Source organism: Dipodomys merriami, unplaced genomic scaffold (genome assembly GCF_024711535.1).
Source record: "Dipodomys merriami isolate MVZ:Mamm:240054 unplaced genomic scaffold, mDipMer1.0.p SCAF_485, whole genome shotgun sequence".
Taxonomy (NCBI): domain Eukaryota; kingdom Metazoa; phylum Chordata; class Mammalia; order Rodentia; family Heteromyidae; genus Dipodomys; species Dipodomys merriami.
The window spans coordinates 519,876-535,718 of NW_027206052.1; the positions used below are offsets into that span (position 1 = coordinate 519,876).

At 47.9% G+C, this 15,843-nt stretch overlaps 2 protein-coding genes across 3 annotated transcripts; one reads left to right on the plus strand and one right to left on the minus strand.

Moving 5' to 3' along the window:
* The first annotated feature begins 542 nt into the window (after window positions 1-542).
* On the plus strand, window positions 543-3,584 carry LOC138809131 (protein JTB-like). Its single transcript, XM_069995554.1, has 6 exons — window positions 543-626; window positions 733-960; window positions 1,144-1,178; window positions 1,380-1,462; window positions 2,109-2,188; window positions 3,268-3,584. Exons 2-6 carry the CDS (start codon window positions 878-880, stop codon window positions 3,422-3,424), a joined length of 438 nt encoding a protein of 145 aa, XP_069851655.1. The 5' UTR covers window positions 543-626; window positions 733-877; the 3' UTR covers window positions 3,425-3,584.
* Window positions 3,585-5,694: 2,110 nt separating this feature from the next.
* On the minus strand, window positions 5,695-12,740 carry LOC138809132 (cyclic AMP-responsive element-binding protein 3-like protein 4). Of its 2 annotated transcripts, none has more exons than XM_069995555.1 (10): window positions 12,497-12,740; window positions 12,220-12,394; window positions 11,717-11,963; window positions 11,445-11,584; window positions 8,244-8,336; window positions 8,011-8,117; window positions 7,822-7,890; window positions 7,623-7,707; window positions 7,363-7,459; window positions 5,695-6,177 (listed from the first exon to the last, which is right to left on the minus strand). In XM_069995555.1, the coding sequence occupies exons 2-10, from the start codon at window positions 12,385-12,387 to the stop codon at window positions 5,984-5,986; spliced, it is 1,200 nt and encodes a 399-aa protein (XP_069851656.1). In that variant the 5' UTR covers window positions 12,388-12,394; window positions 12,497-12,740; the 3' UTR covers window positions 5,695-5,983. The 2 variants fall into 2 exon arrangements, with proteins under 2 accessions (XP_069851656.1, XP_069851657.1); XM_069995556.1 differs by having other exon boundaries at window positions 11,445-11,566; window positions 12,497-12,737.
* Window positions 12,741-15,843: the final 3,103 nt, after the last annotated feature.

Consider the following 15,843-nt stretch of genomic DNA (forward strand, 5'->3'; position numbering starts at 1 on the left):
TCATTGCCCCGGTGACTGCTTCCTTCCCAAGCAGCAAGGGAAGATTTGAGCACCTTTGGGGTAATCTAGCAAGGAACACGTGAGAGGAGGTGACCCTGCTCGCCTCACGGAGGTTTCGGGTTCACCCTAGTCTCGAATATTCCCGCTTCTCCAAGAAGAAAATGCTGTTTCGCCATCAATCAGCTTTTTTTCCCTAGGTCGTCGCGGGCTGGGAGGGTGGGACTGTGAAGTTGTCGGAGAAGTTTAAGAACTTAATGGTGAACTCTAGGGCTTTGTAGAGGAGGCTCAAAGCGCGGGCAGGGCGGCGACGCCTTCTCTCAGCACATCCATCCTCACACAGCCCCAAAGTGGCCCTGGAGCCACTAGACGCATAAACCCCGCTGCCGCCAACCACTCGGCTCACGCCAATACCTCCGCAGGGCGCCCAGCCAATGGGCTGGCCCGTTTCTGCGCAAGCGCGGTGGCCCAATTCCCAGTGCGTAGTGGACGGGAGACTACAAATCCCAGCAGGCAATGCCGGGCGTCCCGAGGAAAAGGGGGCGGTGCTCGCCCAGCACCCAAGGATCCTCCAGGAGCAAGATGGCCGCGCCGGGGGCGGAGGCTCGAGGTTTCTGGTGCTAGCTAAGGTCCGGGCACCCCGCAGGCCCTTCCTCAAGTACCCTGAACGCCCCGCAGAAAGCATCGCGTCCCTAGTCCCCAGATGCATGTAGACTTCTGTCGTTCTGCCTATAGAGTCTTCCCCGTAAAGCCTTGGCTGGGACGGGGAACTCGCGACTTCCGCCCGCTCCGAGCTGGAATTCTGAAGCGGCTGCGGCTCGCGGCCCGCGGCCGGTCTAGGAGGTCCTTTTGTTCCGGCGAGGGCGACTAGCTCCGCTCCATGCCTTCGGGCGGGGGGAGGCGTGGCCTCCCTCTAGGCCGTCACCTCTACTGGTTGCTCTGCACTGTCATCTTAAAGCTCTGGTAAGGAGGGACGAATGGGAGGGGAAAGGAGGGCGCGGGAAGGGGGGGCACCAGTCGTCCCCGCCCCCGGGGATGCGGGACTCGCCCTCCATGGACCGCGGAGGAGGGGCGCCCTGGATTCTGGATTCTGACTTTTGCCCCTCTTCTCCTGGCTTCCTCTTCTCCCCCCACAACCTGCTGCAGTCAAGCCGAGGCTTCCGCACCCGAGAAGCTGTCAGGTGGGTGATTGTCCTCGAACCAGACGCCTTCATAGTTTTAGTTTTTACCATCTTCTTGTACCAAGAGTTTAGATGGGGAAGGACGGTATCACAGGGAATGAGGGGCAAGCACTATGCTGGTCAAGGAAGTTGGATGGGTGGATCCTTTGGGAGAAACGTTTTCTGAATGGTCTGGGGCTGGCATTTCTTTCCCGTTTTCAGTGAGCACCTCAACTTTACCGTGCTGGCTGGTGGAAGAGTTTGTAGTGGCAGAAGAGTGCACTCCATGTTCTAGTTTCCAGTCTGTGAGTAACTATTTTCTCTCCCTTTTTATTTTTTTTTCTCGAATTTAACCAGACTGAAGACTTATTTAGCATTGTCTTTTCTTCCTTCTCCTTGCAGTCTATGTCCAAATATAAACTTGTCATTCTTTTGAAAATGTGACCTTTTGTTTCCAGTTTAATGACAGTATTCAGCTGATAGCTATGTCCTATTTGCATTTTAGTAGATTCTGAATCTATCCTTGCCTAGACTCTTGCCCCTGAAGTTTTTTGGTTCTTTGTTTTTTGTGCTGATTTGAACTCAGCCCCAGCACTATCTCAAGGCTGGTGCTCCATCACTTGAACCACAACTCCACTTCCAGCTGTTTGGTAGTTAATAGAACATAAGAGTCTTGAAGGTTTGTCTGCCTGGGCTGGTTTTGAACTGTTTTCTTTAGATCTCAGTTTTCTGAGTAGCTAGGATTACAGGAGTGACCCATTGGTGCCTGGCACACCTGAAATTCTTTCCAACATATGCCCCCACTTATAAAGCCACCACCTCCAACATCCACATCAGAATTCCTCACTAGCTGTCTGTTGCCGACCACTTCTGGCTATAGCAGCTGAGCAGCTGCAGCCTTCTGTTTCTCCTGCTGCTTCCTGGTAACATGTGCTTTGGTTCTTCTGGCAGAAAACCACCCCAGAGTGTGCTTCTACAGGATATGTGGAAAAAATCACATGCAGTTCATCTAAGAGGAATGAGTTCAAAAGGTAAGAACTATTACTCTTCAAGATCACCTCTTTTGTTCCTATCGGTAGGCAGTTAGTTCCAACCGTTTCTCATGGTCTGGGTATAGCATGACATATTAGACAAAAGTTGAAAGCCAAGTTGAAAGCTCCATTCCTCAATAGTGCTCTACCACTTTGAGCCACAGCGACACTTCCAGTTTTCTGGTGATTAATTGGAGATAAGAGTCTGAAGGACTTTTCTGCATAGGCTGGCTTCTAACTGTGATTCTCAGATCTCAGCCTCCTGAATGGCTAGGATTACAGGCATGAGCCACTGGCACCCAACTCTTATCAGTACATTTAATTTGGGACTGGTACAGTGTGAGTTCAGTCCACAACATTGTAAAAATAAATAAAAATAACAGAATTAGTTTGTCTTAGCTCTTCTTTTTTCACTAGACACTGTAAAGAAATGGGCTAACCTTGGCTTCCTTTTTTACTTTTGTATATTACATTGGTTAGGCTGAAGTAGAGATGGGAGATAAGGGACTGGGAAGTGGCTCAGGTGGCTAGGCAAGGGCAAGGCCTTAAGTTCAAACCCTGGTACAATTTTTTTTTTTTTAATTGGACATGGGCACTGAACTCTGGGCCTGGGCGCTGTCCCTTAGCTCTTCAGCTCAAGGCTAGTGCTCTACCACTTGAGCCACAGTGCCATTTCCAGCTTTTTCTGTTTATGTGGTGCTGAGGAATCGAACCCAGGGCCAAATGCATACAAGGCAAGCACTCTACCATTGAGCCACCTTCCCAGCTCCTTTTTTTTGGGGGGGGGGAAGGGGGCCGGTCGTGGGGCTTGAACTCTGGGCTTGGGCGCTGTCTCTCACCTCTTCAGCTCAAGGTGAGCGCTCTACCGCTTGAGCCACAGCGCCACTTCCAGTTTTCTAGTGGTTTATTGGAGATAAGAGTCTCACAGACTTTCCTGCCCTGGCTGGCTTTGAACCTGAATCCTCAGATCTCAAACTCCTGAGTAGCTAGGATTACAGGTGTGAGCTACCGGTGCCAGCTCCTTTTTTTTTTAAATTGTCAGACTTTCCCTGGGACTAACTCTTCTTTTCTACCTTCAGCTGCCGCTCAGCTCTGATGGAACAACACTTATTCTGGAAATTCGAAGGGACTGTGGTGGGTGTGGCATTGGTCTTTGCTTGCCTTGTGATTATTCGTCAACGACAATTGGACAGAAAGGCTTTGGAAAAGGTTCGGAAGCAAATTGAGTCCATATAGCCACATTTCATCCTGTTATCCTGGGTATTACAGACCATATCTCACACAGAGAAGAGGAATGGACTGATTTGCACCCTTGGTTCTTTGGGGCCTTGTGGTACCCTCTTTCCTCATCTTCTTCTTTCAGATCATTAATGAGCATAATAAAGAATAAAACAGTTTTCTTCTCTTCAATAGTTTGATTTGGGACAAGAAGTCATGGAGGCAGAGGGACTGGGAGAAAGGGGTAACAATACACCAAGTACATATCTTTCCCTGTCTTTTTTTTTTTTTTTTTTTGTCAGTTGTGGGGCTTGAACTCAGGGCCTGGACACTATCTCTGACATTTTTTGCTCATGAATAGCACTCTACTACTTTGAGCCACAGTGCCACTTCTGGTTTTCTGGTACTTAATTGGTGATAAGAGTCTCAGGGAGCTGGGCACCAGCGGCTCATGCCTACAATCTATTCAGAAGACTGAGATCTGAGGATCAAGGTTCAAAGCTAGCCCAGGCAGGAAAGTCCATGAGCTGTGGCTCAAGTGGTAGAGCATTCATCTTGAGCTTAAAAGCTCAAGGACAGCGCCCAGATTTAGAGTTCAAGCCCCACAGCTGACCAAAAAAAAAAAAAAAAATTGTCTAGCCAGATGCTGATGGCTGACACCTGTAATCCTAGCTATACAGGAGCTGAGATCTGAGGATCACAGTTCAAAGCCAGCCTACACAGGAAAGTCCTTGAGACTCTTATCTCCAATTAACCACTCAGAAGTGGTGCTGTGGCCCACTGGTAGAGTGCTCACCTTAAGCTGAAGAGCTGGGGGACAGTGCCTAGGCTCAGAGTTCAAGTCCCATGACCTACAAAAAGAAAAAAAAAAAAAAGAGTCTCACAGACTTTCCTGCCCAGGATTGGCTTTGAGCTGTGATCCTCAGATCTCAGGGATTACAGGCGTGAGCCAGTGGCACCCAGCTTTTCCCCATCTTTCACGTCTTAAAATTTCTAAGTGGGGCTGGGAAGGTATCTTAGTGGTAGAGTGCTTGCCTTGCATGCATGAGACCCTGGGTTAGATTCCTCAGCATCATATAAGCAAAAAAAGCCAAAAGTGGCTCTATGACTTAAGTGGTAGAGCACTAGCCTTGAGCTAAAGAGCTGAGGGACAGCGCCCAGGCCCAGAGTTCAGGCCCCACAACCAACAACAACAACAAAAAAAAATTTAAGTGTAACGGTGATACAGTCCTGTAATCCCAGCACTTATATGAGTTCAAGGCCATACTGGGCTACAAAGTAAGACACCGAGCCAGGCGCCAGTGGCTCATGCCTGTAATCCTAGCTACTCAGGAGGCTGAGATCTGAGGATCGAGGTTCAAAGCCAGCCTGGGCAGGAAAGTGCATGAAACTCTTACCTCCAATAAACCACTAGAAAACCGGAAGTGGCTCTATGGCTGAAGCAGTAGAGAGCTCGCCTTGAGCTGAAGAGCTGAGAGACAGAGCCCAAGCCCAGAGTTCAAGCCCCACAACCGACCAAAAAAAAAAAAAAAAAAGTAAGACCCCGGTTTGCCAGGCACTGGTGGCTCAAGCTTGTAATCCTAGCTACTCAAGAGGCTGAGATCTGAGGGTCTAGGTTCAAAGCTATCCTGGGCAGGAAAGTCCATGAGACTCATCTCCAGTTAACCACCAGAAAAGAGGAAGTGGCACTGGCTCAAAGTGGTAGAGCATTAGCCTTGAGCAAAAAAACTCAGAGATAGTTTCCAGGCCCTGAGTTCAAGCCTCATGACCAGCAACAACAACAAAAAGACTGGAGCTGGGAAGGTGGCTCAGTGGTAGAGTGCTTGCCTTGCATGCATGAAGCCCTGGGTTCAATTCCTCAGCACCAAATAAGCAAAAAGAAAAAAGCCAGAAGTGGTACTGTGGCTCAAGTGTTAGAGCGCTAGCCTTGAGCTAAAGAGCTGAGGGACAGCGCCCAGGCCCAGAGTTCAGGCCCCCCGACCAGACCCCCCCCCAAAAACAAAAAGACCTTGTCTCAAAAACCAAACAAATTAAAAAGCCGGGCGCTGGTGGCTCACACCTGTAATCCTAGCTACTCAGGAGGCTGAGATCTGAGGATCTCAGTTCAAAGCCAGCCCAGGCAGGAGAGACCATGAGACGCCTATCTCCAATAAACCACCAGAAAACCGGAAGTGGCGCTGTAGCTCAAGTGGTAGAGCGCTTGCCTTGAGCTGAAGAGCTGAGGGACAGCGCCCAGGCCCAGAGTTCAAGCCCCAGGACCGACAAAAAAAAAAAAAAAAAACAACAAATTTTGGGACTATAATTAGAAACTTTATTTCTCAGTAAAAACATTTCCCCTCAACCATATAGCCCAAAAAGAATTAAAATCATAGATACATAATTAGTGCATTTGAGGTACATACCCTCACACTTAGCTAGACTGGGCCTCAGAATACTAACAACTAGAATGTCCTGAAGTGATTCAGACCCTTAAAGACAAGAGACCTGAGTCAGATACCAGAGGGGAGCAGAGCCATAGGGGAGGCCTGGAATCCTTCTTGTGATTGGGAAGAAGGCCAGGAGGGACTCTGCTCCAGCTCACATCTCATCTGCATGCAGCACGGTTCTGACATGCCCACTGGATCCATGCTTCACTCCCATCTTCTCCAGCAGTGTCTTTGTCGAGCTGTTTCTACTCCGAGCTCCAAGTGGCTTCCCCTGTTCGGGCTCTACCACTGGAGTCTCCAGACTTTCTGTTATGTCCTTATGAGTCAAGATGTTTCTGGAAATTACTGAAGTGAAGGAAAAGTATATTAGTAAAATTCCCCTTGGTACCAGATCCTCTACAGTTTAGGCCCTTTTTTTTTTTTTTTTTTTAAAGTGTGTGTGTGTGTGTGTGTGTGTGTGTGTGTGTGTGTGTGTGTGTATGTGTGTGTGTGTGTGTGTGTGTGTGTGTGTGTGTGTGTGTGTGTGTGTGTGTCCTGGGGCTTCAACTCAGGGACTAGGCACTGTCCCTAAACTTTTTTTTTTTTTTTTTGGTCAGTCATGGGGCTTGAATTCTGGGCCTAGACGTGTCCCTCAGCTTTTCAGCTCAAGGCAAGCACTCTACCACTTGAGCCACAGCTCCACTTGCGGTTTTCTGGTAGTAAATTGGGGATAAGAGGGCTGGGAAGGTGGCTCAGAGGTAGAGTACTTGCCTTGCATGCATGAGGCCCTGGGTTTGATTCCTTAGTACCACATAAGCAGAAAAAGCCGGAAGTGGCGCTGTGGCTCAAGTAGTAGAGCACAGCCTTTAGCTAAAATGATGAGGGACAGTGCCCAGGCCCAGAGTTCAGGCCCCACGACCCACCAGAAAAAAAAAAAATGGAGATAAGAGTCTCATGGACCTTCCTTCCCAGGCTGGCTTTGAACCGTGATCCTCAGATCTCAGCCTCCTGAATTGCTAGGATTATAGGTACAAGCCACCAAGGTCTAGCCCTTTTTTTTTTTTTTTTTGCCAGTCCTGGGGCTAATGTGAACTCAGGGCCTGAGCACTATCCCTGATCTTCTTATGCTCAAGGTTAGGACTCTACCACATGAGCAACAGTGCCACTTCTGGCTTTTTCTGTGTATATGGTACTAAGGAATCGAACCCAGGGCTTCATGCTAGACAAGCATTCTACACAGAGCCACATTCCCAGTCTTTCTCCTTTTTTTTTTTTTTTTTTTTTTGGGTCCGTTCGTGGGGCCTGAACTCTGGGCCTGGGCGCTGTCTCTCAGCTCTTCAGTTCAAGGCTAGCGCTCTACCACTTGAGCCACAGTGCCACTTCCGGCTTTTTTCTTTTTGCATATGTGGTGCTGAGATATTGAACCCAGGGCCTCATGCATGCAAGGCAAGCACTCTACCACTGAACCACCTTCCCAGCCCCTTTCCTACTTCTTGAAGAACAGAGTCCTTCTTGCTCACAGGGGGAGCCTCCTTGCCCTTCATCTCTCACCTCCATGAGGCTGGTAATCCTCAGGCCCATCATCTGGTAAACCTTGAAAGGGGCTGAAGCTGGGCAGGATGATGAGAGCCAGGGAAAAAAGAAGAATCTGGAACAAAGCAAGAGGATATTTGGGCTGTGGGGACAGTAGAAGGGGCAGAGGGCAGAGTGAATGGAGGGTCGTCAGGATTATCAAAGTTGGGAAGATTGTTATGGCTGGGTAATTGGGGTATCAGGATGAAAGTGTGGGTGGCAAGTAGTGTTGATACTACCAGAACACAAGTGCTGGTCTGAGCAGCTTTATTGGAGGTTTGAGCAATGAGCGCCTGTAGCTGGCGGAGCTGAGCCACCAAGGACCTAGGAAAGGAAGCATGAAGAATTAATGTCTTCTGAGAGCAACTAAGAATGGTTCCCTTGTGTGCTACACCTCTGCCACCTCCCAGCACACACAAACCCAATGCTGTCACTCACATGTTATGCCTCTCCAGCTCCTGGACTTTTTTCTGTAGTTCTTGGTTCTGTGCAGAACAGGCCGCCACTCTAGGGAGTATGAAGAGGAACAAGGCTCAGTAATGTTGAGTTTCTCATCTTGCCTGCCTTGGTGAGGGAAGAGGCCCAGACATGCCCCACACGAAGCCAGAGATAGGACCCCAAAGGTACCTGCTCTCCAGCCCATCTATGTATTCTTTTTTGCGCCGTCTACTGTCCTGAGCTGACTGCTTGTTACGGATTTTCCTCCTGACCTTCTTGAGGACCCTCTCCTCTGCCTGCAAGGCCAGGTGCATCAATCCAGGCCCAGAACCTCCCACGTCTCCCCAACTTCCCTGGGATCTGGCACCTCAGAGACCACAGTGGAGCCCCAGGCTGGGATCCCCTTTAAGGAAGGGTGTTACCTTGGTAAGGGGCAGGTGAGAGGGCAGAGAAACCCCTTCTTGACCCAGTAGACACTTTTCCTCATCTGTCAGGAACAGAGTTTGACAGGGCAGCTGGGGGGGGGGGGGGTGGGAAGGGGACAGGGACACAGGAGATCAGATGGGAGTATGGTGAGGGTCATCCTCTTTCCAGGCTGCTCCTCACCCTGAGCATGCCTTCTGGCTAGTTCTCTACATGCATACTGCAGTAACTTCAACTTAGGGGTAGAGATTTAACTCAGACTCTGGAATCATGTCAGAAACTGACACTGAAAAGGGAGAGGGGACATGGTTTGGCCATATGTTTCTGAGCAACCTGAAAAGAAGGGCTATTCTGGTGCCTGTCTCCTCAGACCTTAGAAGCATCTGAAGGTGAACTCACTGTGGTAAGTTTTGCTTAACTTCCTTATAGCAGGTAAACATTTCAGTCATTAGCCTCCATATGGTAGCGTATCCCATTATTTGTCACTGGGACTCATGGCCCCTGCTCCTCAAGGGCTTGAACTCCATTTTTTCAGCTGAGGCTCTGTCTACTTTCAAATAGAGAAGACCTGAAGAGCAGCCAGACTGAACAAACTTCTACAGAGTATATGGGAATGGTAGATGGTGTTTGTGTTGTTTTTGTTTGTTTTGCCAGTCCTGGAACTTGAACTCAGGGCCTGGGCACTGTTCCTGAGCTTCTTTTACTCACAGCACCACATCCAGCCTTTTCTGTTTATGTGGTAGTGAGGAATCGAACCCAGGGCTTCATGCGTATTAGGCAAGCATTCTATCACTAAGCCACATTCCCAGCCTAGATGGTATTTCTAATCTACCCAAGCCATCATCTGTGTCACTTGACTTCTCATGAATATTATTTTGATTTATACTTTGCTTTGTTATTTAAGAAGAATTTGCTTTGGCTTTTGCTTTCTAGTGGTCTGGGCTTTTTACTAAATCTGACTTTTCCTGGTGGTTCTGTTTCTATGTTTGGTGAACTACTGAGGAGGTATTTCTTCCAATTCATCTAATTAACAATTTCTGAGAATGGGGCATAGAGTGTTTGGTTAAAAAAAAAAAAAAAAAAAAAAAAAAAAAAAAAACAAAAAAAACAAGGCTGGGTCAGAATCTCATGGCTTATGCCAATAATCCCAGCTACTCAGGAAGCTAAAGTCTGAAGATCATGGTTTGAAGCCAGCTTGGGCAGAAAAATCTGTGGAACTCTTATCTCCAGTTAACCAGCAAAAAGTTAGAAGTGGAAGTGTGGCTCAAGTGGTAGAGTGCCAGCCATGAGCAAAAGAGCTAAGCAAGAGTTCAAACCCTCCCTCAGCACAGGTGACTCACGCCTGTAATCCTAGCTACTCAAGAGGCTGAGGTCTGAGGATCATGGTTCATAGCCATCCCAGGCAGGAAAGTCCATGATACTCTAATCTCTAGTTAACCACCAGAAAACCAAAAGTGGGGGCTGGGAAGGTGGCTCAGTGGTAGAGCGCTTGCCTTGCATGCCTGAGTCCCTGGGTTCGATTCCTCATCACCACATAAGCAAAAAGAAAAAAAGCCAGAAGTGGCGCTGTGGCTCAAGTGGTAGAGCACTAGCCTTGAGCTGAAGAGCTGAGAGACAGTGCCCAGGCCCAGAGTTCAGGCCCCACGACCGGACCCCCCCCCCAAGAAAAAAAAGAAAAAAAAAAGAAAACCAGAAGTGGCGTTATGGCTCAAGTAAAGCACCTACCTTGGGCTAAGAGCTCAGGGACAGCGCCCAGGCCCAGAATTTGAGCCTCACGGCTGACCAAATAAAAAAGAGTTCAAACCCTGATTTCAAGCCCTGCAACACACACACACACACACACACACACACAGAGTTCAAACCCTGATTTCAAGCCCTGCAACACACACACACACACACACACACACACACACACACACACACACACACACACACACACACACAGAGTTCAAACCCTGATTTCAAGCCCTGCAACACACACACACACACACACACACACACACACACACACACACACACACACACACACACACACACACACACACACACACTCTCTGATGGTTCCTGCCTATAATTCCAACTACACAAGGAAGTGGAAATTAGTAATTCCAACTACACAAGGAAGTGGAAATTAGGATTATGATTTCAGGTCAGCCTGGGCAAAAAGTTAGTGAGATTTGATCTCTAACAAACACCATCTCAAACAAACTGTAATTCCAGCTCCTGTGAGACACAGGTAGGAGGAGACTTGTGGTTACCAAGCTGACTAGGCAAAAAGTGAGATCCTATCTAGAAACTAAAAGTTAAAAAAAAAAAAAAAAGTAGGTGTGGCAAGTGTAAGGATCTGAATTCAAAACCCAGCAACAATAACAACAAAACTAACAAGCAAAACCCTTGGTGCTCCTAATGACATTCCTAAGTTTAAAGTCACCAGATTTTATGAAGTTCTTAAATCCAGAATTCTAAAGTTGGCTTGAATTCTGGTCCCAGCTTCCAGCATAGATTTAGAGACCTGTTCGCTTGCCTCTGGGCACAAGGAGTACATCTCAAGATAAAGGGAGGATCAGTAACCTGAGCGCAGCCTGTGTTCACCAACTCTTCTAGCAGCCTTGAGAAGCCGTTCTGTACCTTGCAATCTTTCCACTGAATACATTGTTGCAGTAGTTTCTCTTTGGTCATCTAGTACCCATTAATCAGCTGGATTCCCAGGAGGCCTGTCCCAATTCCAGGTCCTGACCCAAAGCTGAGACAATTGCTATGGTGAAGCATAAATGCCCATGAGGTCTGGGCTTTCTCTAGAGTCCTGGCCTCAGATCCCCTCATCTTATCCTCCCCTTAACTGAGTCACTATCCTCACCCCAAGAGTGCTCCCTTTTCTTCTCCTGCTCTTAAAATTGCTCACATTTCTTTGGTCTGAGGTCTAAAGTTACAAAAGGTAGGGCAAAGCCAGTTCCTCATCAGTGTCCCCCTCCCTGATCCCCTTTGCTATGTGTATGAGGCACACACACACACACACACACACACACACACAACATATATAATATATATAACATGTTTTATATATATAACATATGTTATATATGTTATATATAATACACATAACATATTATATATATATATATATATATATATAATATGTTATAACACACACACACTCACACACTCACACACACACAGGTTGTGGCTGACCCAAAACTTACCAGAGTTGCAGGAGATGATAGGGCCACACTGCTGGCTCTGGGCAGGATGTGAGCATGAGCGTCTAAGGGCAGCTTGCTGACCATACAGGCATCGGGCATCATAAACGGTGAGTTCCACTGACCTGAGGGGAGACAGGTGGCTGGGAGGAAAGAGGTAGAGGTACACACCAATGGCAACAGTCTGAGTAGCAGCAATTTGGGAAAAATCAACCTCACAGCTAGGGCTGGGCCGTTGAAGGAGCCATTGAACTCGCCCCCCCAATAATACTGACCTAGATGGATGGAGATGAGTCCAAAGGTTGGCCCAGCTTCTCCCTGCATCCTCTGCAGGGCCTCTGCTTCATAGACAACCTCATAGAGGGCAGGAGAACTGGGCACTTGAGGGGCAGGGGAGTTGTCTGGAAGGCAAGGGTCCTCAGAGATGCCACTGTCACTGCCAGGAGATGCTTCTGAGCAGTACACCTCATTGGGGTCAATTAAAAGCTTCAGAAAATCTTCAGATTCATTCTCTTGAAGGCCCTATAGTAGGAGAGGATGTATATGCATGCTAAGAATAACTATGGAAGTCCTATCTGACATCACACTTAGATCCTTACGTTTTAATTTCAGGCCTTTCTCTTCTTGGGCATAGAGGTAGGTACAGCTCACATATGTGGCATGTGGGGGCAGGGCCTCTGTTTGCTGACCTCTTTCCAAGTAAGGCCTGAGACCTCTTGGGGGTACAGAATTGTGTCTTGACCCCACTCCCACTTGCATTAATTACACTCACACAGACCTGGCCTCCACTAGACTCCCAGCCTTGCAGTCCTTGTTCTTGTAGCTTAATCACTGGAACCTGTGGAGGGGAGCAGTTGAGTCCCAGCTCCAGGAAGGATCCTGTGGAAAAGATATCTTCCGGGGGCTCCAGCAACACATCCAGCAGGTCAGAGGATCCAAGGTCCATGCTTCAGCTGGAAGACATGAGGGAGAGCAAGTTACACGAGAGAGACCATGGCTGCCCCTCTTCCCTGTTCTGCTCTCCTCTGCCCCTCTTCCACCATCCCCTTCCTCACCAATCATCTGGAGATTTTGCCCCCAGCTTTATCTCCTGGCTTCCAACAGGTTCCTCTGGATATTGTGTGTTCAGAAGAGACCTGCCCTGCAAAGCCAGCCTAGCCTGCTGACTGCCCCAAACACTACACCTTTTCTTTCTTCCAGGATCTTGTATCCTGGTCCTGCCCAGCCAAACTCCACCCCACAAAGTTCACTAGGAAAAAAAAAAGTGGGTTGTTCCTTGCCAGGAGCCACAACATAGGCAGGCAATCTGGGAGCAGGAGAATATGATGAACAAACACAAACTAAATTTAAGAAAATGTAGCTATAGTCTTTCTGTCTCAGTTTCTCCTAGCAATAGTGGATCTTCTGGATCTTCCAAAGGTGTCTCCCCAAGAAGAGCTGAGATGACTGTGCCAGGGGTACATATTAAGACTCTCTTAGCTGGGCAATGGTGGCTTCTGCCTATAATCCTAATTGCTCAGGAGACTGAGATCTGAAGATCAAGGTTCAAAGCCAGCCTGGGCAGGAAAATCTGTGAGACTCTCTCTCTCTCTCTCTCTCTCTCTCTCTCTCTCTCTCTCTCTCTCTCTCTCTCTCTCTCTCTCTCTCTCTCTCTGTCAGTCATGGGGCTTGAATTTGGGGCCTGGACACTGTCCCTGAACTCTTTTTTCTGTTTTTGTTCGTTGTGGGGCTTGAACTCTGGGCTTGGGCGCTTTCCTTGCACTCTTCAGCTCTTCAAGCCTCACTATTGACAAAAAATAAAGAAGTGTCAGGCTGGGAAGGTGGCTCAGTGGTAGAGTGCTTGCCTTGCATGCATGAGGCCCTGGGTTCGATTCCTCAGCACCACATAAGCAGAAAAGGCCGGAAGTGGTACTGTGGCTCAAGTGGTAGAGTGCTAGCCTTGAGCTGAAGAGTTGAGCTTAGGACAGTGCCCAAGCCCAGAGTTCAGGCCCCATGACTGGCAGAAAGAAAGAAAGAAAGAAAGAAAGAAAGAAAGAAAGAAAGAAAGAAAGAAAGAAAGAAAGAAAGAAAGAAAGAAAGAAAGAAAGAAAGAAAGAAAGAAAGAAAGAAAGAAAGAAAGAAAGAAAGAAAGAAAGAAAGGCCAAAATTTAGACACCCCTCCCCAGTGTGTGAAAGAAAGAAAGAAAGAAAGAAAGAAAGAAAAGAAAGAAAGAAAGAAAGGCCAAAATTTAGAGACATCCCTCCTCAATGTGTGACACTTTCCCCATACTTGGGCCCTGATTGGATGTTAAAGACTGTAGGAGTTTTGAGGGGTAGCGGGCATCAAGCCAATGGAAATACCCTCTCAAGGCCAACTTCTTCCTAATTGATTGTCTGAGAAGTCAGCCCATGTGGCTCCAGTACTTGTTTCCCTGGTGAAGCCTGGGTTCCTGGAAGCCAAAGGGTGGCTTAGAAGCCAGAACACAAATTGTGGGGAAGTGGGAAAAGTTTTGGGGATGTGGTAGGAGTTATTAGGCTTGGTGATCATGAAACGCCAGGATTTTATATCTGTAGAGAGTAAATAACTCAGGGAAGTGGTGCTGTAGCTCAAGTGGTAGAGTGCTACCCTTGAGCAAAAGGAACTTATGGAGAATAGTAACTTATTGACACAAGTTCAGTGACAGAGCGTAAAGTTGTACAATCCAGAGCTTTCCAAATCCATAATCTATATACAACCACTGCAGTCAGCATGAACCAAGGATTATGGGTCTGGAAAACTACAAGTGAAAAAAAAATCTTTTGAGTTTGGTTTGTGAATTTGTATTATTATTTTTTATTTTTATTTGTTTTGGTCGGCGATGGGGCTTGAACTCTGGGCCTGGGCGCTGTCCCTCAGCTCTTCAGCTCAAGGGGAGCGCTCTACCACTTCAGCTACAGCGCCACTTCTGGTTTTCTGGTGGTTTATTGGAAATAGGAGTCTCACGGTCTCTCCTGCCCGGGCTGGCTTTGAACCGCGATCCTCAGATCTCAGCCTCCTGAGTAGCTAGGATTACAGGCGTGAGCCACCAGCGCCTAGCTTATTTTTTATTTTTATTTTTGTCAGTCATAGGGCTTGAACTCTGGGCTTGGGTGTTGTCCCTTAGCTCTTCTACTCAAGGCAAGGGCTCTACTACTTGAGCCACAGCACCACTTCTGTTTCTGAGTGGTTTATTAGAGATAAGAGTCTCAGGGCCGCCTGGCGCTGGTGGCTCACGCCTGTAATCCTAGCTACTCAGGAGGCTGAGATCTGAGGATCGCGGTTCAAAGCCAGCCCGGGCAGGAGAGACCGTGAGACTCCTATCTCCAATAAACCACCAGAAAACCGGAAGTGGCGCTGTAGCTCAAGTGGTAGAGCGCTCGCCTTGAGCTGAAGAGCTGAGGGATAGCACCCAGGCCCAGAGTTCAAGCCCCACGACTGACCAAAAAAAAAAAAAAAAAAAAAAAGAGTCTCAGGGCCTTTCCTACTCAGCTGACTTTGAAACGAGATCCTCAGATCTCAGCTTCCTGAGTAGCTAAGATCACAGGTGTGAGTCACCATATCTAGCTTCTCTGAGTTTCTTTTGCTTAAAACTACCAATCTAAACAGGGCACCCATGGCTCACGCCTATAATCCTAGCTACTTAGGAGGCTGAGATCTGAGGATCACAGTTCAAAGCCATCCTGGGCAGCAAAGTCTGTGAGAACTTATCTCCAATTAACCACAAGAAAACCAGAAGTGGCATTGCAGCTCAACTGGTAGAGCACTCACCTTGAGCTGAAGAGCTGAGGGACAGCGCCCAGGCCCAGTGTTTTTTCAGGCCCCACCATCGACAAAAAGAAAGAAAGAAACAAACAAAAAACTATCAATCTACCACTTGAACCAGAGCTCTACTTTTAATTTTTTTTTTCTTCTGGACCTGGGGCTTGAACTCTGGGCTTGCGCACTGTCCCTGAGCTCATTTTTTTGCTAAAGACTAGTCCTCTACCACTTGAACCACAGCACCACTTCTGGCTTTTTCTGTGATTAATTGAAGATAGAGTCCCAGAGAGGGCTGGAAATGTGGCTTAGTGGTAGAGTGCTTGCCTGGCATGCATGAAGTCCTGGGTTCAATTCTCCAGTACCATATAAAACAGAAAAAGCAGGCTGGGAAGGTGGCTCAGTGGTAGAGCACTTGCCTTGCATGCCTCAGGCCCTGGGTTCGATTCCTCAGCACCACATAAGCAAAAAGAAAAAAGCCGGAAGTGGCGCTGTGGCTCAAGTGGTAGAGCGTTAGCCTTGAGCTATAGAGCTGAGGGACAGCGCCCAGGCCCAGAGTTCAGGCCCCACGACCGGACCTAAGAAAAAAAAAAAAAAAAAAACAGAAAAAGCTGGAAGTAGCAATGTGGCTCCAATGGTACAGTGCTA